The 25,920-nt window shown below is 37.7% G+C and overlaps 1 protein-coding gene across 4 annotated transcripts in view; it reads left to right on the forward strand.

Moving 5' to 3' along the window:
- Positions 1–25,920, forward strand: part of LOC131407221 (lipase member K) — a 48,567-nt gene that overhangs the window by 18,102 nt on the left and 4,545 nt on the right. For 2 of the 4 annotated variants that reach the window (XM_058543474.1, XM_058543471.1), the window contains exons 2-9: positions 341–456; positions 2,538–2,655; positions 6,392–6,590; positions 7,836–7,945; positions 9,625–9,761; positions 21,091–21,237; positions 23,092–23,163; positions 25,568–25,639. In XM_058543474.1, coding sequence (XP_058399457.1) covers positions 352–456; positions 2,538–2,655; positions 6,392–6,590; positions 7,836–7,945; positions 9,625–9,761; positions 21,091–21,237; positions 23,092–23,163; positions 25,568–25,639 — 960 coding nt within the window. In that variant the 5' untranslated portion in view covers positions 341–351. The remainder of the gene's footprint in view (positions 1–340; positions 457–2,537; positions 2,656–6,391; positions 6,591–7,835; positions 7,946–9,624; positions 9,762–21,090; positions 21,238–23,091; positions 23,164–25,567; positions 25,640–25,920) is intronic. The other 2 variants (XM_058543472.1, XM_058543473.1) reach the window with 2 other exon arrangements.

The following is a 25,920-nucleotide window of genomic DNA, read 5'->3' on the forward strand; positions in this document are numbered from 1 at the left end:
GCTTTGACTAATATATTGGCCATTATATTTCTTTTTCTGCAAATTATACATTCGCTTCTTTTGTCCAATTAGCTATTGAACACTTAATTGATGTTGGTTTCTTCCTTTCTTCTTTCCTTCCTTTCTTCTTTTTTTCCTTCCTTTCTTTCTTTTCTTATTAAAAAGTGAAATTTCAGATTTTTCAGGGGGTAGTCTTGAATAATTAAGTATATTACTTGTTCAAGCACAACCTAGAAGCATGTTTCTACTCCCTCCTGCAGTAGTGTTATAGAAAGATTACACCAATTTTCACTTTTAGAATTCTCTTTGATGACAAATATATTAATATTTCCTTTTCCAGGCAGACCCAAAATGTGGCAGCTTTTAGCATCAGCATGCTGGATGCTTCTTCTTGGACCTGTATATGGTTATCACAAGAGAGGAAGCATCACAAATCCTGAAGCCAATATGAATATTGTAAGTCATTCATTAAGGGAAAAAAATTAAGATAAGAGGTTATTAATTTATCATCATTTTAGATATAATTGGGGTGCCTGTCTAGTTTTCAACAATTCTAAACTGAGTCTGTGCGTCCTCCTCTGTTCTTGGTATGGCTAACTAATCTAAGAGTTGAAGGACCTGACCCAAGCTTGGGCAGTAATGTTCCCTCTCCTGACAGTTTGAGCTACCATCTGATGGTGGTTTCCTGAAGAGCAGGTTCATGGGTTCATACTGATCATCTCTATAGAGTATCCTTGAGTTCTTTCTGAAGCTTTTTCTAGAGCAGTTTTTTTTTTTTTATTTGTGAGCTATAGCAGTGTACTTTTTTAGTTTAGTAAACCAGAATTGATTTTGGTTGCTTATAAATAAAAGTATCTTAACATGAAGGAATTCATACCAGAAGAGGAATGGAATAGAATGGAATGGAAAAGAGTACAATGGAATAGTGCTAAGCAAAGAAAAAAACAATAAAACAAAACCAAAACAAAAGTGAATGACAAATCTCCACTATAGGCTTCATTGCAATGGGATATTCCATATTCCTGTATACATTGTGCACCATTGATGTCCTCACCCAGACCCAAGTTGGTATTAGAACTTTAAGAGTGTAACTGTCAAAGTTTTTTAATGAGCATCTCTTCTTGTTCCTCTCTCCAAAGTGTCCAGCTGGTACCCCTAACTTCCTACCACACTGCTGAACTCACAGTCCAAGAATATATGTCCTCAAATTCAAATTTTCTTCTTCTTCCCATATTCACACACATTTTCTTTCTGCCTGGTATGGGTGCTTTTTGGCTCTTAATTATTCTATAATGATAATAACAATAATAAACATTTATAGAGCACTTACTTTGTGGCAGGCACTGTTCTAGATACTTTATGTATAATCCTCACAGCAAATCTGTGAAGAAATACTATTATTATCTTTATTTTATAGTGGAGAAAAATGAGGCACAAAAGGATTAAGTAACTTGTACAAAGTTACATAGCTAATAAGAGGAAGAGCTGGCATTCAATACCATACAGTTTATCTCTAGAGTGTGGACTCATAACCACTGCTTTCTATAGCCCCATAATATGGAGACACCTCTTGTGTGCCTGGCACGGGCAAACGCCTAATCCTGCAGAGAAGGCATATGCTTTGGAGCTAAACTTACTTTTGCTTAAATTTTGTACCTATCTCTTCCTAGTGTACAATCTTGGAAAGATTATTAATCTTCCTAAAATTCAGTTTTCTCAACTGTAAAATGGGTACAATTCTATCTCAAAGGCCTGTTGCAAGGATTAATAAAACAGAGGATATAAACCATCACCTATGCAGAAGATGACCATTAAATAGTAGTTCCCCTCTTCCTTGTGTATCTGTGGATGGGGTATATTCCGTTTACCACTCTAGATCTACTCTCTATTATTTACACCTTTCTCTTTGCCCAAGAGAGACTGACCTGTCAGAACTAGGTTAACAAGCTCCCTTGACCTTCCATTTTAAGTTCAGTTCAGCCACTGGAAATATTGAGCAGGAGATCAGAAGGAGGGAAGAGAGCGAGATCAGCTGATTTATTGCCCTGGCTCCCTCCAAATGGTCACCTTATGCAGGCTGTTTCCTTCTGCTAAAGGTCACAGCTCCTCTCAGGGTGGCCCTCTCTACTTGACTTTCTCATTCTGGGTCTGGTAACCACTTCCTTCCACCTCCTGTCAAATTGAAAGTTGGTAACAGGTCACTTGTTACTAGCCACAGGGTACTGTATAGTCCTCTGGGGTTTCCCTCATTAGACAACCATATAATTTTTTGTCAAACATTCTGAGAGTGAACTAAGGTGCATTAATAATACCAAGCCAAGCAAGGCAGGATGTATGGTCACCCACTTTGCCTTACCCATGCCTTTGCATGTATCCTCCTTCTAAAAAGCCTCCTCAAGTTACCTGATTTTCCTACTACAGTCTGTCCCAATACATAGATGAACTGTTGGTTGTGACTTCAAGTACTGTGTTCAATGTATGTATAAAAATCAAGAGATAACATCATGAAGGCATACATTTTCTTTTCCTTCTTTCAGAGCCAGATTATTTCCCACTGGGGTTATCCTTATGAAGAGTATGATGTTGTGACAAAAGATGGTTATGTCCTCGGAATTTACAGGATTCCTCATGGAAGAGGATGTGCAAGGAGAACAGGTAGAATTTATTTTGTAATGCAAGGAATAATGCCTAAAGCAGAGATTCCTACATGTGCTGATTGACAGCATCAGGGCAGCTTTTCTTCTGAAATAGATCCTAGTCTCTTCCCTTAGAGGAGGAAACTTGTCACCTCCACCTCTAATAATCCATTTCATTTGTATAACACTTGGAGTTTTTAAAGCATTTTCCTATACACTATTAAGTTTTTCCTTTTCTCCATCACTTTGTCCTCCTTCCAAACAAACATAAAAACAAAAGAAAACTTGACCTTACTCTAGAAATACCACTTTCCAGGCTTAAAAACCAGACACCTAGGAGTAATTTTTGATACTTTCTTCTCTCTCACCACCTATATCCAGCCAATCACCAAGATCTACCAATTTTGCCTTCTAAATTTCTCTCTCATCTGAAAAGTTCTCAACTTCACTATTGCTCAAGTCCTGGCTTTGACATCATCATCATCTTTTGCTTCAGCTACTAAAATAACTTTCAGTTATTTCACTTATAATTAGTTCTCTACCCAAGTCAGTGGGATTTTATTTTTTTAAGTAAATATGACTTTATTAGTTCTATACCTAAAGTTAAATGACAGCCATTTCTAGCTCCCTATGTAACCATGGGCCCATTTAGAGCCAGTTCGAACAGACCCCATCTCTTATCAACAAAGTGATTAAGGATTGTCTTTCAGAAAAACTGCAAAGTCATGTAGCCAGGGAATGCACAAAAGAAGAAATTGTGACCTGAAACAACCTCAGAACCAAAGATCCTCCTTCTACAGAACCCAAGGCCTGGGACGTGACCAGAAATTGAAAGCTGGACTCTTATCAGAAGCAAGGGGTCCCTTATTCAGGAAGATTCAGTGTTGAAATTCTTTCCCCACTTCATGCAAAATATTTAGAACCTCATCATAAATGTTTAAAACCTTACCGTAAATACCTGAAGCCGACTAATCAAAACCTGTCCCACCAGCATCTGCGCGTGCCAACCTGTTCTCCCTAACCTTTTAAATCTCATCCCGAATCCTGAATCAGGGAGACAGTTCTGAGTGCACATGCCCCCTGTCTCCCTGGAGATCAATCTTGCAGAATAAAAGCTGATTTCTCCCCTCAAAGGCTGGTGCCATAATTAATTGGCTTGTTTATGCGCATCAGGCAGAGAACCCCAATTTTGTGTGGTAACACCTAAAATACAGTTTAATATCTGTAGAGGGATCTGTTACCAAGCAAGGGTTCTCTCCACCTGTGCACACAAAAGCCGATACTGTGGTATACCAGTCTTGGAGGGAAGAAAGTTTATTATGCAATTGATTGGTAAGAAGACAGAGGGCAGGCTCTCAACTCTGTCTCCCCAATCCAGGGTATGGGGTAAGGTTTAAGGAATCAGGGAGGGCAGGCTGATATGTGGAAGCACTGGCAGGATGAGTTTCCATTGGCAGATCAAAATATTCTCTTCTGCAAATACTCCTGGCTGGCTCCCTGCCTCTGAAAAGTAGCTTTAACATTCTGTTGTTAGGATGAGGTCAGCACAGTAAACAAGGGTAAAGTCATTGCCTTCTCTATTGATAAGAGTTTCTAGCAATTTAGTCATCCTCTCCTACCTGGTACAGAGAGGAAGGCGCCCTTACAAATGGAGGTTTCTCTTATAAATGTAAATTTCCCTTACAAATGTGTAACTTCTATTAGGTTTTCAGAGCTTTTCCCTGTGTCTGCTATTTCTTAAAAGTAATAAGCCTAAAATAATTCTTGTGTCAAAAAGGCATATTTTGGGGTGACAAATTCTGTTCCTAGTCATGTGGCTACAGATCCACTTGGCAAGAACTGTTTGCTTTCTTTTCTTATTTCTTAGCTCCTTTTATTCTTTGGAGTGTTGTATAACAAAACTTCTCAATATCAGAAAGGTTAACCATTTAAAGAGAAAATCTAGAATTGTAAAAAAAGAGGGAGATGGAACGGTGTTGAAGATTTTACAGAACCAACTTCCCCCCAAATAACTCCATTACCTTTATAAATACTCATGAGAACTTTGTTTTCCCAAACTTTTCTCTTATCATTCCTGCCAGGTAGCTGCCAAAATGTTACCTCCCAAGGGAGGTCGTCTGCCTACCACAAGACATGCCAATAGTCAAGAGGCAAGGAGGTAGGAGAGAAAGGACCCCCTTTTCTCTTTTCTGTAATATAAAGTTGGGCTTTTTTCTTACAACTTGCTAGCAAGGGGGTAGATGACTGACTAATGTCCAAAAGAACCATCTTAAGGGGGACACAGAATCTTGAAGCAGTTATATAGGCCACTGGGTTAGAGGGGAGGAGGTTAAGAAATGTTGAACCCCCTGGTGTTGCACACTCAGAATTACCACACTAGATCTTTCAGTTGTCATGGATATCAGCACAGATTCTCTGTCCAGAGGCCATCACCTTCCTAGAGAACTCAAAAGAACAAAGTTATCATCTTATTGCAGCTGGGAGGGGCCATAAAATCTACAGAGCCTGAAAATCCCTGGAGACAGACCCTTATTTATCTAGGCAAACTAAAGCAAAGAGTCAAAGGGGCTGGTGAGTCAGGGTTATTCATAGTTCCAACATGGCTTTCTTTTCTACGATATGGCTTCCCTTATGACAACCTTGTGTTAAGCCGGTATCAAAAATGAGTGAGATGGAAAGCTGTCTCTACAATGAGAAGCTGCCTGAGGGCTCAGATGAGAGATGATGAGAGACGGGCTCTGGGCTATGAATGCTCTTTGGCAGTAATTTAGCAGAATTAGTAACACCTCTTCTTTCTGTTTTCTCAAAAGGTACATAAATGGACATAGACTCTTAGTTCCTTGATTCCAGATGGCTGAAGGCTCTCTGAGAGTCCAGTCTAGCCTACCCAATCTCAGGAAGCTGATCTAGTCCCAAAAGTGACCTGAGGGACAGTCCTGAGGTACCCACACAGCATCACAAACCATTTATAAAGACAGGAAAACCCTGGTCACTTCTCTCTCTCCTCTGTGTTTTCAACACCATTTCCCCACTTCCTTCTTTTTTTTTCTTCTCTTTCTTAGCCAAATTATTCCAATTCTACATTACAAATAGGATTTTTGTTTCAAATTAACAATTTTACATTGCATAACACTTCATTTAAAACTTTGCATTTTGCTTTCTGACCATACAAATTAAATTAAGCAGTGTGTGTAAAATCTAGCATGGTGCCTGGCATTCAGTAAACATTCACCCAGTGACACTTTTATTCTTTTTATTATTATTTTGGGAAAAACTTACTTTTGTAATCAGATGCTTCTTGAGAAATACAACATTATTAATATGAATAATAATAATAGAGAAAATTTATTGTGCTGAACAGTCATTTATGTATTTTAATTCTAATTTAATTCTTATGACTAGACGATGTGATTATATTTGTTAATATTCCCTATTGTAAAGATAAGTTAACTGAGGCACAAAGGGGTTATTACATAGCAGAATACATTTTGAACCAGACAATCTGACTCCAGCACCTACAGAACAACATAATGCACTATATATAATCCCAATTTTACAAAGAGAAAAACAAGACATAGAGAAGATAATTAACTTGCCCAAGTAAGTAGTTCAGAAGGGACTAGAACCCAGGTTTACCTGGCGCCAAATTTCATCTTGTAACCTCTCTTCTATGCTACAGGAAGTCAGGAAAGAGAATTTTCTTGTAGACACTAAGGAAATTCAGACACAAAATTCTTGTTGCCTGTGTTTTGCAGCTCCAAAGCCTGTTGTGTATTTGCAACATGGTTTAGTTGCATCTGCCAGTAACTGGATTTGCAATCTGCCAAACAACAGCTTGGCTTTCCTTCTGGCAGATAGTGGTTATGATGTGTGGATGGGGAACAGCCGGGGAAATACCTGGTCCAGAAAACACTTGACATTTTCACCAAAATCACCAGAATTCTGGGCTTTCAGGTAAGGAGATAAACCTACTAATGAATAAAGTGTGTGCTTTGCTCATTTATATGGATGAACACCCTTTGATTTTTCCCTTTCTGTCCAAATGCACCCAATGGAATCCACAAGAAAGAAAGAAATATTTTTTCCTCTATCGAGGCTTTCTTCACAAGCTCTGAAGAAATGCACTGTTATTATTGCAGTTATTTGTTTAAAAAATCCCGCTTGCTGGTATGTGTGTGTATGCAAAACATATATGCAAAAAAAAATAAAAATACAGAAGTCAACTTTAGAAAGGTTAATTCCAGGACTGTCACTTTGTCAATGTGGAATCCCAAAGGAAATTTATATGGTACCCTTACTATAGAGGAAAAATGAAAGTGATCAAGAAATGGAACCAGAAACAAGGTTCTGGTTGAAAATCCTGAGAACCAGACATTCATAATAAACCAAGACAGAGCCTAGTCCTCATGCATAGATGACACTCAAATGTTTATTCACTGAATAGTGAAGGAACTCTGCCCTCCATAGGCTGGCGGTGCTGAACACTGTTCCTGGCAGTAAGGAATAAGCCTGAACACAAAGTATCAGAGCAGAGTTGCCAGCAGCAGCCCCTGGGGGCACTGTCTGCCCTAGAAGTCAGGCCAGCTTGGTCACAGCAACAAACCTCTGCACTTGCATCAGATCAGAGCTAAGAACCATGCCTTGAAGGTCACTAAAGCCATTTGTTCCTTGGCCTCATTCCTGCCTTATTTCTGGAAGCCATTTGGCATTTCCTAATTCCACATCCCAGTGCAGTAGTGTCATCACAATATTGCAAATAACATGATGATTCCCTAGGTGAATGTTTTCCCAACTACACACAGGAAAGAAACGCCTGAGGTGATTGAAAAATATGCCTCTTCCCTGGAAATTCTGATTTGGTCTGTCTGGGCTGATGTCTGCAAATCTGGTTGCTTTATTGTGTTTTTTAAATAAACATTCCAGGTAATTTTTCTTTTCAAGGGAATTTGGTATAGAATTAAGAGAAAAGCCTCTGTGGGTGTTTGCAAGTCAGATTTTTCTGATTCTAGTTTCTTAACAATGTTACTCTTGCAATCAAGGTAAGATTCTCAAATGTTGCACAGATGCATAATATCATATATTTATTCTAGTCTTACATTTAACAAAAGCTAAGTATTTATATCTGCAATGAATATGTTAAAAATATTGCAAGCCTAACAATGATATATTTTTTCCAATTTTGTTGTCTTTCTTTGGCAGTTTGGATGAGATGGCTAAATATGACCTTCCAGCCACAATCAATTTTATCGTAGAGAAAACTGGACAGGAGCGACTCTACTATGTGGGCCACTCCCAAGGCACCACCATTGGTGTGTTTGGGGCAGGCGTGATCTGAGAGTGTCAGGGGATCTTCTTCCATATTCATGAAAGGGATCAAGATTTCTCCCCTCTGTGCAGTCTCTAGCTTGGGAACTTGAGTTGGCAAGTAAAGTGAGGATGTCAATAGGGATTTTTCCCCCAGGACTGAATTTGGAGATTGCTGGATGAGGCTGAAGGAAAGAGAAGTATTTATTTATTCATTTGTGTACCCAGAAAACATTTGTCAGACACTGAGTTAGTTGCTGGAGAACCAGAGATAAATATGGTATGCATCTTTCCCTTAAAGAGCTCACAGTCTAGGGAGGGACACCAAAAAGAAAGCAGATAATTACAAATCTCAGTGATTATATGCCACAATCAGTGTTACTTTTAGTTCCCAATAGATGTCGGAGTAGGGTAGTCTATGTGGATGGGGCCACGTTGGCAGTGCCATGAGGCACTTCACTTCCTTCACAGCTCTCAATTCAGCTAGAGATATCGACAATACCAACAGCATTTCCACCAGTCTATTTTCTGTCTTAATTCTAATCAGATTTCTAGTGTAAGTTTCTATGTCCCTGTACTATAGTATGCATCTTACATGCATTCTCTCATTGGAAACTACAGACATTTAAGAGCATTATCACCCGTATTTTATAAGTGGCTGAACTTAGAAATCCTGTCCAATGGTAATAATGCCAAATAACACTTTAAGTGTTATACATACAGACAGTCCCCAACTTAACGATTGTTCAACTTACAGTTTTTCAACTTTATGATGGTGCGAAAGCAATATGCATTCAGTAGAAACCATACTTTGAATTTTGATCTTTTCCTGGGCTAGTGATATGCAGTACAATCCTCTCTGGTGATGCTGGGCAGCAGCAGGGAGCCACAGCTCCCAGTCAGCCACGCGATCATGAGGGTGAACAATCGATACACTTACAATGATTCTGTATCCATACAACCATTCCGTTTTTCACTTTTAGTGCAGTATTCAATAAATTACTTGAGATATCCACCACTTTATTATAAAATAGGCTTTGTGTTGGATGATTTTGCCCAACTGTAGGCTAATGTAAATGTTCTGCGCACGTCTAAGGTAGGCTAGGCTAAGCTATGATGTTCAGTAGGTTAGATGTATTAAATGCTTTTCCAACTTACAATATTTTCAACTTACAATGGGTATATCGGGACATAACCTTATCGTAAGTCAAGGAAGATCTGTATATAACTTAACCTTCAAAGAATCGTCCCATATGGATTCTATTTTCCAAATTTACAGATAGAGAAAACTGAAACTCATGCAGGGGAGATAACTTGCCTAAATTTTCACACAGCTAGTGAATGGGAAGCCAAGATTATAGCCCAGTTTTGTCTGATACTAAAGACTATGGTCAAGCTAGAATGGCCCTTGGAGTTTACCTATATATGCTCTGCAATGGATGCTTGAACATTTTCTGCAACCTTCTCTATAAGTAGACTTGTAGTCTTCAGGGGAAGGAAACTCACTTTATTCTGCACTGGCCAATTCCATGCTTGAGAAATTTGAAAATCCTTCCCTAAAAATGGTATTTACTCTGAGTTTTTTGATTCTTTGTTTTGTGTTTAATATAACTACTTTTGCTATAATTTAAAATAAATTAAGAATTGTTTTAAATCTATATACTAGTATCTTCTTCTATTTCAGCTTTCATAGCATTCTCTACAAATCCAGAGCTGGCTAAGAGGATTAAGATATTTTTTGCATTGGCTCCAGTCGTCACAGTGAAATATACTAAAAGTCCTATGAAAAAATTAACAATTCTTTCCAGAAAAGTCATCAAGGTATGTAAATTCCTCAAGTTTAAATCTGCAGTAACTATAACAGCTCTATTTCCACTGATTTCGAAAGAAGAGAATCTGATGCAAATGACATTTTACAAACTTCTGAGAATATAACGGATGCTCAAGGGATCCATGTGAGTTTACTGATGTACAATTCTACCAATAGGGTTTAGAGAGCTGACACTGATGCCATTCTGTCCTGTTGTCTTCATCTATGTCTAGAGGCTTCTCTACTGTGTCATTCCTCAATCACAGATAAAGCAAGACCTGATTTGATTGATTGATTTGTTTAATCTAGTAGGTTAAATTTCTCTCCAATGCTCTCTAGTTTTTCAGGGGCAGTATAGTGTAGTAGTTGAGATCACAGCATGGTGCCAGATGGCATGGGTATGAATCCTCGCTAGCTGGGTGAATTTAATCAAGACTTTAAGTGTTCTGGGAATCATTTTTTTCGTTTATAAAGTAGAGATAACAATAGTCTCTACTTTTAGAGATGCTGTGACGATTAAGTGAGTTCATACATGTAAATCCTCTAGAGACAGGTCTTGCACATTGTATGCCTTTAATAAATGTCAGCTACCATTATTACTGTCCTGATTTTCATAGAACATACTTCCCCCATCACTAAAAGTCCAACCTTGCTCAATTGCCCACACTTCACAGATTGTCAGTCTGTCAACTCCTCAAAACCTAGGCGTATCCTAGACCTCAGATTCTTTCTGCTAGCTGACAGCTAAGTAAGTTGATAATTTACTCAGTCAAGGAGAATTGGTCTATGTGGGTTGGTGTGTTTTCTTGTTGCATATTAACACGGATTTCTCCCATGGCAGACTGGAGGTGATAATATTGTTCAGTGATTTCAGTGAAAGCATATGAAAGTGAAACAATTTTTATAGAAGCCAGGGATTCTGGTTGGTGAGAGACAAGAAAAGTAGCCCATAGTGATTCAATTCCATACCTATACAACCCAGAAAGACAGTAGCAGGAAAGCTATCAGAACAACATGGAAAATGCTCACACTTCCCTCTTAGTACTTGGGTCTCTTACACTATACAGATTTCATTCCAGCCTGGTCCCACAATATTGGGTGAACAATATTGGACCTCTTGTTAAATTATTTCAGTATTCCACACAGTTAAGAGATATTTTGAGATGGTGGAATCTTTCCATTCTCCCCAATTTGCACAGCTCTACTTCAACCTTCCATATATTTTGACATGCCTGTGGTATAGCGCAGTTCAGTTCAATTCTCCGAAGAGATATCTAGGAGCTACTATTTCAAAAGCATAGCATCAGGAAACAGCTATGTCTATAAAGAGACTTTTCGGCCAATTGGTATGACTGAAAATGAGAGTGTATGTGAGAGTGGTGGAAGACTCAACTAGGGAGAGAGTAGGGGACAGTTAATGGAAAGCAATTAAGTCATGTTAAGGAATTTAGATTTGTTCTGGTGGTGATGGGAAGCCTTTGAAGAATGTGAAGCAGAGAAATGGATTGATTAGATTTGTATTTTTGGAACTACTGCCTTAAAACGGCTGTAACTCCAATAGAGGAGGTACACATATGGCCCACTAATTTCTAATAGAAATTCTGGCATCATCTTGATGATAGAGCAAAGAAATTGCTAGACAAATTCAGAGAAAAGTGAAAATGTTTCTAATTGTTGGAATCACAGAAGACCTCTTGGATGAAATGGCATTTGAGTTTGGGCTTAAAGACAAGATTTCAATACACAGGGTGCTGTAGAAAGTCTTTCCAAACCAAGAGGGAAATATGATCAACATTGCAATGGCGAAGTTCAAGCCATGGGAAACCTCATGGAACTGACTTTATTAGGGCTTTAAATTTGTGAAGATGAGTATGAGAAAGAATATTGGAAATGTAGGAGTAGATTATGAAAACATTTGAATGCCAAGTTAATAAATTTGGAATTTATTCTATAGGTAATGGATGACCATGGAAGGTATTTGCACAAAAAAATGACATGCATAATGCTCTTTTTTGGAAAGATTCTCCTGGTAACCAAATGAAAGTAGGTGGGAGTAAATGCCATCAAGAGGGGCTAAATATGAGGGGAATTGTTATGGGATTATTGTTACAGTTCAGCTGGCAGATATTGGGAAACTGAAGCAGAGTTGTGCAAAAAGAAGATACAATCTACAGGATTTAACCATGAAATGATAGACAGCCTTATAGACATGGTATAAACTTTGAGAATGCAGGGCTTTCTCTTCTCTCCTATTAGCTAAATGTTTTCAGACATGTTGGAGAATGACTTCCTCTTTCACTGGAGAGATCATGGACTGAGATGAGCCTTTTAATATCTCTGATTAGAGAATTCTTTTTATTGATACTATCAGTTCTTTCCTATCCCTCCTTCAATTCAATTCAATTCAATTCAATTCACATTAGACACTGACATAAGGGCTTGAGTCAGACAGAATCAAGTTTACATTCTGCCTCTGCTTCCTGCCCTTTGTGACCTTGGGCAAGTTATTTAACTATTCTAAGCCTCAGTTTTCACGCTTATAAAATTGGTAGAATTTGAAGTTCTGATGTCAGCAAGATGGCATGTTAGGAGTTTCCAACACTTGTCTCTCCCACAAAAACAACAAAAACAATAAATAAACAACTGTGAGCTGACAGAAATAGCTCTGGGAAAGCCCCAGACTATAACAAAGTAGCAGCAGAAACCCTGGGGAGCTCAAAAACCAAGGATGGCTGCACAGAAAAGCACAGACAGCATTTTACCTGCACCACCCTATCCCACAATATAGAGCAGCTCAGCACCAAGAGGGATCCTCTCAGAGGGATTTTATCCCATAGGAGAAAGGAGAGCGGAAAACCCCCACAGGGCTCATTATTACTGTGGACACTTGCAGCTTTTGCTATCAAGGATCCTCACAGTCTTCAACAGTGCTGAACCCAGCTGAAGAGCTGCTTGGAATCCTCATTGCTGTATCTCCTCCCCAGGGGTGGAGCTGTCACTGAGGTGAGACCTGTTCCCAGTGGCCCCAGTTGCTTCTATGCCCTACACTCTGGGATCAAGATATCACAGTGCCTTGCCATGTGTGGAACTGGAGCTGCCACTCCATTGCCCCCTACCTCCTGGGTCCCAAGTTATGGCTTTGATTGACCATTACCAGGGTCACACTGCTGCTACTCTGTGCTCTGGCCCTTGCGTCCTGAGTTAGACCTTGACCCAGCATCACTAGGGCCAAGCTGCTCTGCATCTGCCCCTTGGAGCCAGAGTTGGGACTTTGATCTGCCATTCCTAAGGCATGCTTCTGCTTCATCCTGCCACCTGGGCCCAAGCCACCCTCTCATCCCTAGGTCCATTCTGCTGCTGACTGTCCCAACCTCTCCTCCACCCCAGGGCTTGTGTCACTACAGAAAACACCAGAGACCCAGACTCCAGGTCCATAGGAGATCTGCACATGCCTGCATCTCAGACACTGGCATCACCACCACAGCAAGTGCAGCTGTGCCCTGGCCTAGGTGCCATGGTAGTTCTGAACTCAGAATGCTGGCTTTGCTACTGCTGAGTACCAGTACACCAGACCTGGCACCAAGAAAGATACCCTCAGCTAGAGCTTTGTTTCACGGGCAAAAAGGAACAGAGGATATCAACAGCCTTTGTCACTGAAGAATACAATAACTCTAGCCACTACTACCACCTGCAGGACCTCCATAGTCTTGGCCAGTGAAGATCCCCACAGTCTTCACTACTGTTGGAACTGGTGGAGCTGCACAGAGGCTACCACTGGGATCTCCCTGGAACCAAGACACTACACCCTATGAGCTGGTGCCATCACAACCACCTTCAGGTGAAAGTCTTTCCCACTGAAGCCAGTTTGAAAAGGCTGGCAGAGGTGAATGCTCCCTCAAACATGCAGATATCAACACAAAGCTGTTAGAAACACAAAAACAAAGAAACATGACACCACCAAAGGAATGCAATAATTTTCTAGGAACTGAACCCAAAGAAATGGAGATCTATGAGTTACCTGAAAAAAAATTCAAAATAATTATTTTAAGAAAGCTCAGCAAGATTCAAGGAAACACAGATAGACAACTCAATGAACTAGGAGAAGGATGCATGAATGAATGAGAAATTCAACAAAGAGATAGAGATCATAAGAAAGAACCAAACAAATTCTAGAGCTAAAGAATAAAATGAATGAAATAAAAAATGGATGAGAGCTTCAACAGCAGTCTCAGTCAAGAAGACAGAATCTCAATCAAGAAGACAGAATCTGTCAACTTGAAGACAGACCTCTTGATATTGTCTAGTCAGAGGAGAAAAAAGAAATAAGAATGAAAAAGAGTGAAGAAAGCCTATGTAAATTATGGGACACCACAAACAAAACAATATTTCCATTATGGGAGTTCCAGAAAGAAAAGAGAGGAAGAAAGGGGAATAAAGCTTACTTAAAGAAAAAACAGCTGAAAACTTCCCAAATCTGGGTAGATATGGTCATCCAGGTACATGAAACTCAGAAAACCCCAAAGGTTCAATCCAAAGAGATCTTCTCCAAGACACATAAAATCAAACTCTCAAAAATTGAAGATAAAACAGAATTTTGAAAACAGCAAGAGGAAAAAGACTCATCACATATAAGGGAATCCCAATAAAGCTATCAGCAGATTTATCAGCAGAGATCTTGCAAGCCAGGAGAGCAAGGGATGATATATTTAAAGTGCTCAAAGAAAAATACTGCCAACCAAGAATACTTTACCCAGCAAAATCGTCCTTCAGAAATAAAGGAGAGATAAATACTTTCCCAGACAAACAAAAGCTGAGGGAATTTTTCACCACTAGACCTGCCTGAAAGAAATGCTACAGGGAGTTCTTCAAGCTGAAACAAAAGTATGCTAATCAGTGACATGAAAACTTAAGAAAATATATAATTCAGCGGCAAAGGTAAATATATAGTCAAATTCAAAATACTCTAATACTGCAATGGTGGTGTGTAAACCACTTTGAACTCTAGTGTGTAGGTTAAAAGATAAAAGTGTTAAAAATAACTATAGCTACAATATTCTATTAATGGATACATAATATAAAAAGATGTAAATTGTGACATCAACAACATAAAATGTGAGGGGGCATAAGTAAATGTGTAGAACTTTTTTATGCAATTGAAGTTAAGTATTTTCAGTTTGAAATAGACTGGTAAAATTATAAGACGTATTATAAAAGCCTCATGGTAATCACAAAGCAAAAACTTATAATAGTTATAAAAATGATAAAGAGAAAAGAATCAACGACTACAACCACTAAAAAAAAATCATCAATTCACAAAGAAAGACTGCAAAAGAGGAAGAAAGGAACAGAGGAATGGCAAAACCATCAGAATACAGCAAAACAGCGATAGTAAGTCCTTACTTATCAATAATTACTCTAAATGTAAATGGTTTAAATACTCCAATTAAAGGACATAGTGATTGAATGAATTAAAAACAAGACTCAACTATATGCTGCCTACAAGAGGCTCAATCAACTTCAAGGACACACATAGGCTCAAAATGAAGGGATGGAAAAAAGTATTCCATACAAATGGAAACCAAAACAGCAAGGGTAGATATACTTATATCAGACAACATAAACTTTAAGTCAAAAATGGTTAACAAGAGACAAACTAGATCATCATATAATGATAAAAGGGTCAATTCATCAAAAGGATATAACAATTGTAAATACATATGTACCCAATATTAGACTACCTAAATATATTAAACAATTATTAATAGATCTGAAGACAGAAACAGACATCAATGCAATAACTGTAGGAGATTTCAATACTCCACTTTCAACAATGGACAGATCATCCAGAGAGAAAATCAACAAGGGAGTAATAGACTTGAACTTAACTTTAGACCTGAACTTAACTTTAGACTAATGGACCTAACAGGCATATGCAAATATTCCATCCAACTGCAACAGAGTACAATTCTTCTTAAGCGCACTTGGAATATTTTTCAGGATAGATCATACATTAGGTCACAAAAAAGTCTTAACAAATTTAAGAAGATTGAAAAGACACCAAGTATCTTTCCTGAATACAATAGTATGAAACTAGAAATCAATAACAGGAGAAAATCTGGAATATTTACAAATATGTGTAAAATAAACAACATACTCCTGAACAACTAATGGGTCAAAGAAGAAATCAAAAAATATCTTGAGACAAACAAAAATGGAAACATAGCATACCAAAACTGTGCGATGCAATTCTAAGAGGGAAATTTATAACAATAGATGCCTCCATTAAGAAAATAAACAACCTAATCTTATACCTCAAAGAACTACAAAAAGAACAAACTAAGCCCGAAGTTAGCAGAAGGAAGGAAATAATAAATATTAAAGCAGAAATAAATTAAATAGACTAGAAATACAATAGGAAAGATCAATTAAACAGAGAGTTGGTTTCTTTGAAAAGATAAACAAAATTGACAAACCTTAGCTAAAGTAACTAACGAAAAAGACAGAAGGCTCAAATAAATAAAATTACAAATGAAAGAGGAAACATTACAATTGATACTATAGATATACGGAGCGTCACGGGACTGCTATGAATAATTATACATGAAAGAATTAGATGATTTATGAGAAATGTCATTCCTAGAAACATATAATTTACCAAGACTGAATTATGAAGTAAGAGAAAATCTGAACAGACAAATAATGACCAGAGGGATTGAATCAGTAATCAAAAATCTCTCAAAAAATAAAATCCCAGGACCAGATGGCTTCATTGGAAGAAGTAAAATTATCTGTTTGCAGATGACATGATCTTATATTTAAAAAACACCCTAAAGATTCCACCAAAACACTTCAGAACTAATGAAAGAATTCATAAAAGTTGTGGGATATAAAATCAACATAGAAAAATCAGATATGTTTCTACACTCTAACAAACTATCTGAAAGAGAAATTAAGAAAGCAATTCCACTTACAATAGCATCAAAAACAACAAAATATATAGGAATACGTTTAACCAAGGAGGTGAAAGACCTGTATACTGAAAACTATAAGACATTAATGAAAGAAATCGAAAAAGACACAAATAGATGGAAAGATATTCCACGTTCATGGATTGGAAGAATCAATATTATGCTAAAATATCCATACTACCCAAAATGATCTACAGATTCAATGCAATCCTTATCAAAATTCCAATGGCATTTTTCATAGAAATAGAAAAAACTATCCTAAAATTTTTTTAGAACCAAAAAGACCCCGAATAGCTAAACCAAACTTGAGAAAGAAGGATAAAGGTGGAGGCATCACACTTCCTGATTTCAAACTATATTACAAAGCTATAGTGATCATACAGTATGGTACTGGCATGAAAACAGTCATATAGAAGTGTGGAACAGAATTGAGAGCCCAGAAATAAACTCATGCTTATGGTCAACTAATCTTTGACGAGGGCACCATGAAAAAACAGTGGAGAAATGATAGTCTCTTCAATAAATTGTATTGGGATAACTGGACAGCCACATGCAAAAGAAAGAAACTGGACCCCTATGTTACACCACTCACAAAAATTAACTTGAAATGGATTAAAGACTTTAATGTTAAGACTTGAAACCATAAAACTCCTGGAAGAAAACACATGGGAAAAGCTCCTAGACATTGGTCTTGCCAATGATTTTTTGTATAAGACACCAAAAGCAGAGGCAGTAAAACCAAAAATAAACAAGTGGACTAACTAAAAAGCTTCTGCACAGCAAAGGAAACAATAAATATATTGAAAAGGCAACCTATCTAACGGGAGAAAATATATACAAATCATGTATCTGATAAGAGGTTAATGTCAAAAATATGTAAAGAACTCTTACAACTCAGTAGCAAAAAAGCAAGTGATCCAATTAAAAAATGGGCAAAGGACCAGAATACACATTTTTCCAAAGAAGACAGATAGATGGCCAACAGGTACATAAAAAGGTGCTTAACATCACTAACCATCAGGGAAACACAAATCAAAACCACAATAAGATATCACCTCACACCTATTAGAATGGCTATTATCAAAAAGAAAAGAAAGAACAAATGTTGGCAAGGGCATGGAGAAAGGAAACCATTATACACTTTCAGTGGAAATGTAAATTCGTACAGCCCTTATGGAGAACAGTAGAGAGGTTCCTCAACAAATTAAAACGGAAAAATTAAAAAGAACATAAAAAAGCCAAAAGAAAAGAAGGAAATACTGCCACTTGTGACAACATGGGTGAACCTGGAGGACATAATGCTAAATGAAATAAGCCAGGCAGAGAAAGATAGATAACGTACCGAATCACCTATATGTGGAATCTAATTTTTTAAAGCCAATTTCATAGAAACAGAGAATAGAATGGTGGTTGCCAGGGGCTGAAGGAGGGGGAAATAAGGATTTCCCTATTTCCTTCCTAATGTAGGTCAAAGGGTACAAACTTTCATTTATAAGACATTTAATGTCTTGTGGTGTCAATTATTCCTCAATAAAGTTGTAAATAAATAAACAAACAACCCAGGTAGAATTTGTCAAGTTCTTTGAGAGATTCACCGAGATAATATATGTTTAAGCATTGTACCTGGCTTATAGAAGGTGCTCAATAAATATTATCTAGTATTATTAATTGAGTTTATTTTAGATTCAAAGGCTCAGCACATGGTGTTTCAGATCTCCTGTTTATTTATCCTTTCTTCCCCTCCCATCCCTTGTTCTACCCCTGAGCATTTATGCCTTGGTGTTCTTTCTCTGTTTTTTCTGACCTATAGCTTGCCTTGACCCTTTGCGTTTTTTATGCTATATACAATAATAAGGATTGTTGGTATTGCCTCCAATTCTTAAAAGAAGAACCTGAGGCTTAGAGATGCTAAGCAGCCTGTTCCAAATCACCCAGCTAATGGGTGGCAGAGTCTCAACAGGCCATCCATGGTCAGTGCTCTTTCTTGTATGTTGCCATTTCCTCAACTTTTCAATGTCAAGCTAAAGAAGTTAGTCCTGGATCTTTATGCAGCCGTGCACAAGGGTGCCCAGCACAGCAAACTGTTGAGGGCTGAATCCAGCAAGCCATGGGCCCTGGCACGGGGCCATGTGCCCAGAAGAAGGGGTACCATTTCTAATTCTAACAAAGGTACCAAAAGAGCTAACAGAAAAAACCTATCTCCATGCTGTTATGTGACAAACATGCGGCCTCCAGAACCAACTTGGAATTACATCTACAAGTCAACATGTTTGCCACTCTGCAAGTGGGTGTTATATGGCTGGCTGGCCTGTATTACTGTCCTCTCTTCTAAGTTAGGGTAAAGAAGCAATTATTCATCCTTGGGTAAATGTATGGTAGTTTTGCTGAGTCACTCATGTATGGATATAGAGATGAAGTGAAATCAGAGACTGTCATGCTAGTTCACCCTGTATTTGGGAAAGCCAACTATCAGAACAAAGAACAAGGTAGGTGTAAACTCTTGTGGTAGATGTAAACTATTCTTTCACATCATATTGTCACGGTTGATTACTTCTATGAACTTCCTTTCACATGGATTTTCTGCCAAGTGTGGATGACGAAGATATTGATAAATGAAAACTAAAAATATTCATTGATTAAAATCAGATCTTACCTTCTACTTTAATTACTTATTCATGTGGTGATCTATTTAGGTCATCACACCCGAGAACACAGAATAGATGTCAACATTCTTTTAAAAGACAAGTTCATTCTGTCTCCTGCTGCTACTATTAAATTATCACACAGAAAGTTACACAAGAAGAGTTACAATTTGATAGGTGGATTAATTAAATTATCTGATATATTGTCCAAGGGTCTTAGTGATTGTGACAAAATGAATGAGTGGCCAGAAGGAATTAGATAATGTTTGCAATGGTTAATTATTGCTTTGCAGACCTAAAGAAGTATGATTTGAACTAGTTTAACATATTGTAGCTTCTCTCTCCCTCCTTCCTTCCATCCATTCCTCCCTCCCACTCTCTGGCATGAAGGGGTATATGAAGTCATAGTATATCTTATATTCCATAAATATTCCATGGCATATCAAATATTTCATGGAATATCAAATATTCCATTAAATGCAGTTAATATTTGACCATATGAGATAACCATTTTTCAAACTCAGAATTCAACAAATTATACCTAGTAGGAATTTACTGAATCTAGTTTACCAAAGATAGTATAAAATCTTGTGGTACATTAGTACAATAAAAATAAATGCTACTTATTGTCCTTTAGTTGTAATTGCCAGTTAATAAAGGATTCCAGGAAAAAGATATGCCAGTTTTTTACCATAAATGGCTGTTTCCAAAAGTTTTAAGAAGTAAAACAAAAATATTTTCACCTTTACATCTAGTTTATTATCCTAAGATTATAAAACTAGTTATTGTGAAACAAAGGCAAGAATGGACTTATACGCACAGGGATTACATATGAATTTATGTTATAATTTGAAGGATTCCTAAAATTCAAAAGATAAGTCCCACTCACTAGCCACATTGCCTGAAATTTCACTAGTAGAGATTTATTTCTTTGAGTTAGTCTTTTGCCTCTAGAACGAGTTCGTTAAAAGATTCTGGAACAAATGTCTCATTAAGTCTGTATCAGTCACTAATTATAATAATAGTTATTGGTTTGGGAAATGTTTACTAGGTTCCAGAAACTATACTAGGTGCCTTTTATTTTATTTATTTTTTTTAGTGAGGACAATTGGCCCTGAGTTAATACGTGTGCCAATCGTCCTCTATTTTGTATGTGGGACAACACCACAGCATGGCTTAATGAGCGTTGTGTATGTCTACACCCAGGATCCAGGCCTTCAAACTCTGGGCCGCCGAAGCAGAGAATGTGAACTTAACCATTACACCGCCAGACCAGCCCCTGCTGGGTGCTTTTTAAACATGACCTGCTGTCTTCACAACAGTCCTAATTAGTAGATATTAATTTTCCATTTTGTAGTTGAGAAAATTCAGGGTAATAGAAATTAAATACATTCCTACGGTACATGAGACACAGTCCAGAAGCAAGCCAAAGTATGCCTGACTCCAAAGTCTTACTAATTTCCTACGGGGACTGGTTTCTCAGGGGGCATTCCAAAAAATACCCCAAGTAAAGGGTCTTGGGAAAAGACGTCAAAAGGCGGCTTGGGAGGGACACAAAGTTGGGTTGGGAGAACTACAAAGACAAAATTTAACATGCATCTTGGTTTCCCTGAGGACTAGTACTCATCAGATGTTGCCTTCCATCCAGTCCTCGTCTGAATTGCCATTCATTCTCCACTCTTGACATCCGCATCCATGAAATTTGATGATGTCTTAAATCAATCTTGCAGGTGTTATTTGGTGAAAAGATGTTCTATCCTCATACATTTTTTGACCACTTCATTGCCACCAAGGTGTGCAACCGGAAGCTATTTCGTCATATTTGCAGCAAGTTCCTGTTTACTTTAAGTGGATTCGATCAAAAAAACTTAAACATGGTACGTGTAAGCAGACAGATCCAGGAAAGCAATTGTTTTGTTGCACAGAGGTGAGAAGAGTTCATTCTGAATTGCGTGGAAACCACATGTCAAGGTCTCCTTATTGTCTCCTGGAATGTAATTATATGTTCACGGCTTCCAACCAAGGCTGAGAATCCGCCTGCTTTAGTCAGAGGACTTGAGAAGAAGGTTTTGCCACTGAAAATTCTCACCAACACTTGCTGTTGGCCGAAGTGCCACCATTGAAATGTCCTTCACTTAGATTAAGGCTATGGTTTTGAAATTTAACTTGCAGTGCCTGAGCCCTATCTCAGACTTACTGAAGTAGAATTTCAGGGAGAGAGCCCAGGCATTTGTATTTTTTTAAACCAGTTTTCCACTTTCATAAGTGATTTGGCAAAAGTCATTTTGTGAACCACCTACTTTTTTAATCCAAAGGGATAAAGGGGTGGCTCTTCAATGATAGCCACATATTCACTGTTCAAGGGATGTGTTGAGCTTCTTGTTGAGTCCCTTCCAACTTAACTGAGATCCTTTCCTTTCTTAGTTACAATTAGCTGACTGGAAAAGTGGGATGGGGAAAGAGAGGAAGCTACTGTTTACTCCTCAGCTACAGAGGAGATATGTTTGAAACCAGAGGTGGGACAAAGCCGAAGATGATCTTTGTTTATCTCCCAGAGCCTCATCTCCCTCTGTCAGTGGAAAGCATTGATTAACACTTTCTTTGCTTTCAAGCAAGATTTGTAAAATGCTGTTTATACAAAGCATGACTTAGCCACTGCCTTTTCACATTCCTTTCTCACTTTCTCAATTTACTAGGGAAACTATGCTTGCCTATCACTTAGATGGAAACATATCATGTAGGCAGAGGTAAGTAAAAACACCTTTAAGTGAACTCAAGAATTTCAAAAGCACCCTCTTGACATGACCTAACAGTTTGCTAGAGACAGACTTCACAAAATGACACTCTTGAACATTCATTGGGGGCCCTCACTGTACATTTATATAGTCAGATTGCCTTTTTTCTCACTGTTGGAGACTGGACTGTGGAATATTACAGTGCCTGCAAGGATGTTTATTTTAGTGGAGCATAACGAGGGATGCATAGTAGTGTTGGTGGAACTTTGGAAAAATATGCATGTCTAGAACTCAACCCTAGAGATTTTGATATTAATTCATAGATTTGGGTAGATCATAAGTAGTTCTATTTTTTTAAAGCTCCAAGATATTTCTGATGCCCACTTTGGTAGAAAAATAACTCTTTTGTATGTTAAAAAAAAATGCAATTGAAAATATGACAAAGTTAAGGTTTTATTAATCCAGAAGAAATCTAAGTGTTAATGGAGGTTAACACTTAATGGAGTACATCCCACAAATTTTCAAAGAGCCCTGTAGAATATTTACCACATTTTGAAAATCACAAAGCAAAAGGAAACATTCAGATCTGTTCCCAATGTCTTATGATGAACAACTTTCTTGGAATGTCCTTTGAGACTTAACACAGGGTGAAGGAGAAGGTCACTGGGGCTTTTAGCCCTTGACCTCCTATACTCTTGGACCTGTCTGAGGTGAGGCTGGAAAGAAAAGGTGCATTACCTCTGTCTTTGACCAGTGGGATGCCCTTTGTGGGCTTTATAAAGACACTGCCCAGGACATTAAGAATAGAGCTAAGAGAAGAGAAGTTCTTAAAGATGGGCTTCTTTGGTTAATACGTCTTCATAGTAAGGTATGTTGTTTATTGCAAAAAAAAAAAAAAAGAGAGAGAGAGATAGAGAGAGAAAAAATATTCAGATTTACTTGTGGTGTGATTATATGATTAGCCTCCAGATGAGAAATAATCTCTTTACTTTGCAGAGTCGCTTGGATGTTTATTTGGCACAGAGCCCCGCGGGAACATCTGTTCAGAATATGTTGCACTGGGTCCAGGTATGTGCTCCCTATTCCTGATATGACGCACACATGTCTCTGCAGGATCCCCAAGGAGTTCTCCCAGAGGGCTCACTGCAGGGTTTTGCAGGCACTTGCCCTGTCAGGTTGATGTTTCTGTAATGAGCATCAACTCATGTTGAGTTACTTTACTTTCTTTTGTTTTCCGTGTACTCAGTGTCTGATATTTGGGTCTGGCTCGAGATATTCTGACTAAATTCTGATCCTTAAATTACCCAAAACTGCCTTTTCTAGAGAAAGCTCATATTTCCTCTTTTGGGAAATCATCAGCTTTAATAGAGCTTTATATAACAGGGTACAGGTTATTCCAGATCTGCTCATCCTTCAATTGTCATATGGGCCATTTCAGAATGTGAAAGTAACACTTTATTCAGAGCCAATTAAATGTTAGGGAGGGATTAAAACAGATTAGTGGTTTCTGATTTTGCCCTCAGTTTAAGTTTGTTTTTTTTTTTGTTGTTGTTACTATTTTACTCAATGTTTGGCAAGCTCAGAGACAAGTCAAATTCAATTGGTATAAATTTCTGAGCAAAGGATGAGTGTGTGTGTGTGTGTGTGTGTGTGTGTGTGTGTGTGTAGACAGAGAGACACAGAGAGAGAGAGAAAAGATCTTCCCAAAGTTTTAATGTATCTGAGATCTCTAAGAATTTGCATTTTAACCTATGCTCTAATAAATTTGTTCCCTGCTTTAAAGTTGAGACTCACTGCTATAGATAGCCTGAAACACCAGTTGAGGATTTCTGAAATTCTTTGAAGAGTTCCACCCCCAGGAGATAAGCTTTCAAGTTCATATGGGAAGAAAGATATTCAGGACATAGGGCCTCCTACTGGTGAGGAGACAGATAGACTCTCTGATGGGCATGGCCTTCCAGGTAATACAACTTCAATTTCACATTTATTGAGCACTTACTATGTGTTCCTCCTGCTGTTCATATATATGATTTCATTGAGTCTCATTGAATTCTCATAACTATGTTTCAACGAAGGCATTGATATCCCCATTCTACAAAGGTCATAGCCAATTCCCTACACATCTCACAGCTGACTCCTCTTAAAGAGAACTCTTCTCCTTTGACAGAAAGTCCTCTTCAGGATAGAAATAAGTAAGCAGAAGAAGATAAAATATTTCGTCATAAGTTATATAGACAGCCAAGGCAAGGATGATGATGATGATTACGATGATGGTAGTAACATTAGTAAAAAGAGTGATTTGTTGAGCATTCTTAAGTGCTACGTGATTTTTACACATTACCCTATTTAATCTTCACAACCCTATGAGGAGAATGTTACTGTCATTCTCATTTCACAGGTGAGAAAACAAGTTTAGAGAAGATAAATATCTTGCCCTGGATGACTGATTCAGTAATCCATTAAGCCTGGATTCAAACCAGCTCTGTTTGATGCTAAAACTCAAGTTCCTAACTAATACACTCTATTGCTTCCCATTGCTGAAAACCTGCAGAAATTCAATAGCAGCAGACTACTGCCTCTGTAAATATAAACCATGATCAGAATAATTTTAAACTAAAAATCAGGATTAAATCAATGAGTGTGAAAAAATATCTGAAATTCAAGTGAAGAAAAAACCCTTGGAATAGTCTGAGAATAATTTAATAAAGTGCTCGAGGTAAGTGTGAAAATTATCTGCCTCTTCAATCCAGCATGGGTGGCAAATAGGAAAAGGAACCCCAAGGTATTTGAATGTTTCTATTCTAATATCTGATGTCTAAAAATTAAAATGCAAAAATGAGCATATGTGGTATCTCAGCCTGTGGCCACATTACTGACAACATGGCAGGCTGCTTGGCCCTGCAGACGGGTGACAAACAGCAGCGCCACACTTCACACAGAAAGCTCTGAGGGTGTTCTGTGAGTGAGCATTCCTTTCAATAGTAACAAAAATGTTTCAGAATAGCGAATATATTCATAACATCCTAGACCATCTGACAAGAATAACAATGTATAAAGTTATTTAATAGTAATAGCTGTCATTTTTTAATGTAGGAGATGCATAGGTAGTGCCTTATTAAAAAAATTATAAAAATTCTGGAAACCAAGATATCCAAGAATAATCCAATTTAGGATCTTTTGAAAAATTTCTTTGTATAGCATTGTAACATGTAAAGGCATCATCGTCTGAGGATTATCACTGGAAAAGTATAAGGGGATGTAAAAGATTGTCAGTCAGTTCCACGGATTAGTATCAATTTTTATCATTTTTATTATTTGGCTTATTAATCTTTATTGAATTTTAGTTCATGTACCTAAAGAGTGGGGCATAATGTCAATTCTTTTTGTATATTTCTTGTTTACTGTCTTTAAATGTACATTGTTTTCTTATATCATTTTAATGTTAGTGTTTATTATTTTTATTTTATTGTAGGCTGCTAATTCTGGTCTGTTCCAAGCTTTTGATTGGGGAAACCCTGATCAGAACATGATGCACTTCCACCAGGTACTACAATAACAATAATCATCAGTTGCATACTGCAAATGAACTAGTAAAAGTAGTATCCACTCCTTAAGCACCTAGGCCCCATTCACTATGCGAGATATTTTATATAGATTAGATGCTATTTATTGGGTTCTTACCATGTGCCATATCATTATTTTTGATCCTCGCAGTGACTTTGAAAGCTAAATATTATTGTTTCCATTTTTCCAGGTGCGCAAAGAGGTTAGGTAAATTGTCAAAATTATTTAACTAGTGAAGAACCAGAATATGACCCAGGGGTT

The sequence above is a fragment of the Diceros bicornis genome, chromosome 6, assembly GCF_020826845.1.
Source record: "Diceros bicornis minor isolate mBicDic1 chromosome 6, mDicBic1.mat.cur, whole genome shotgun sequence".
NCBI classification, from domain to species: Eukaryota; Metazoa; Chordata; class Mammalia; order Perissodactyla; family Rhinocerotidae; genus Diceros; species Diceros bicornis.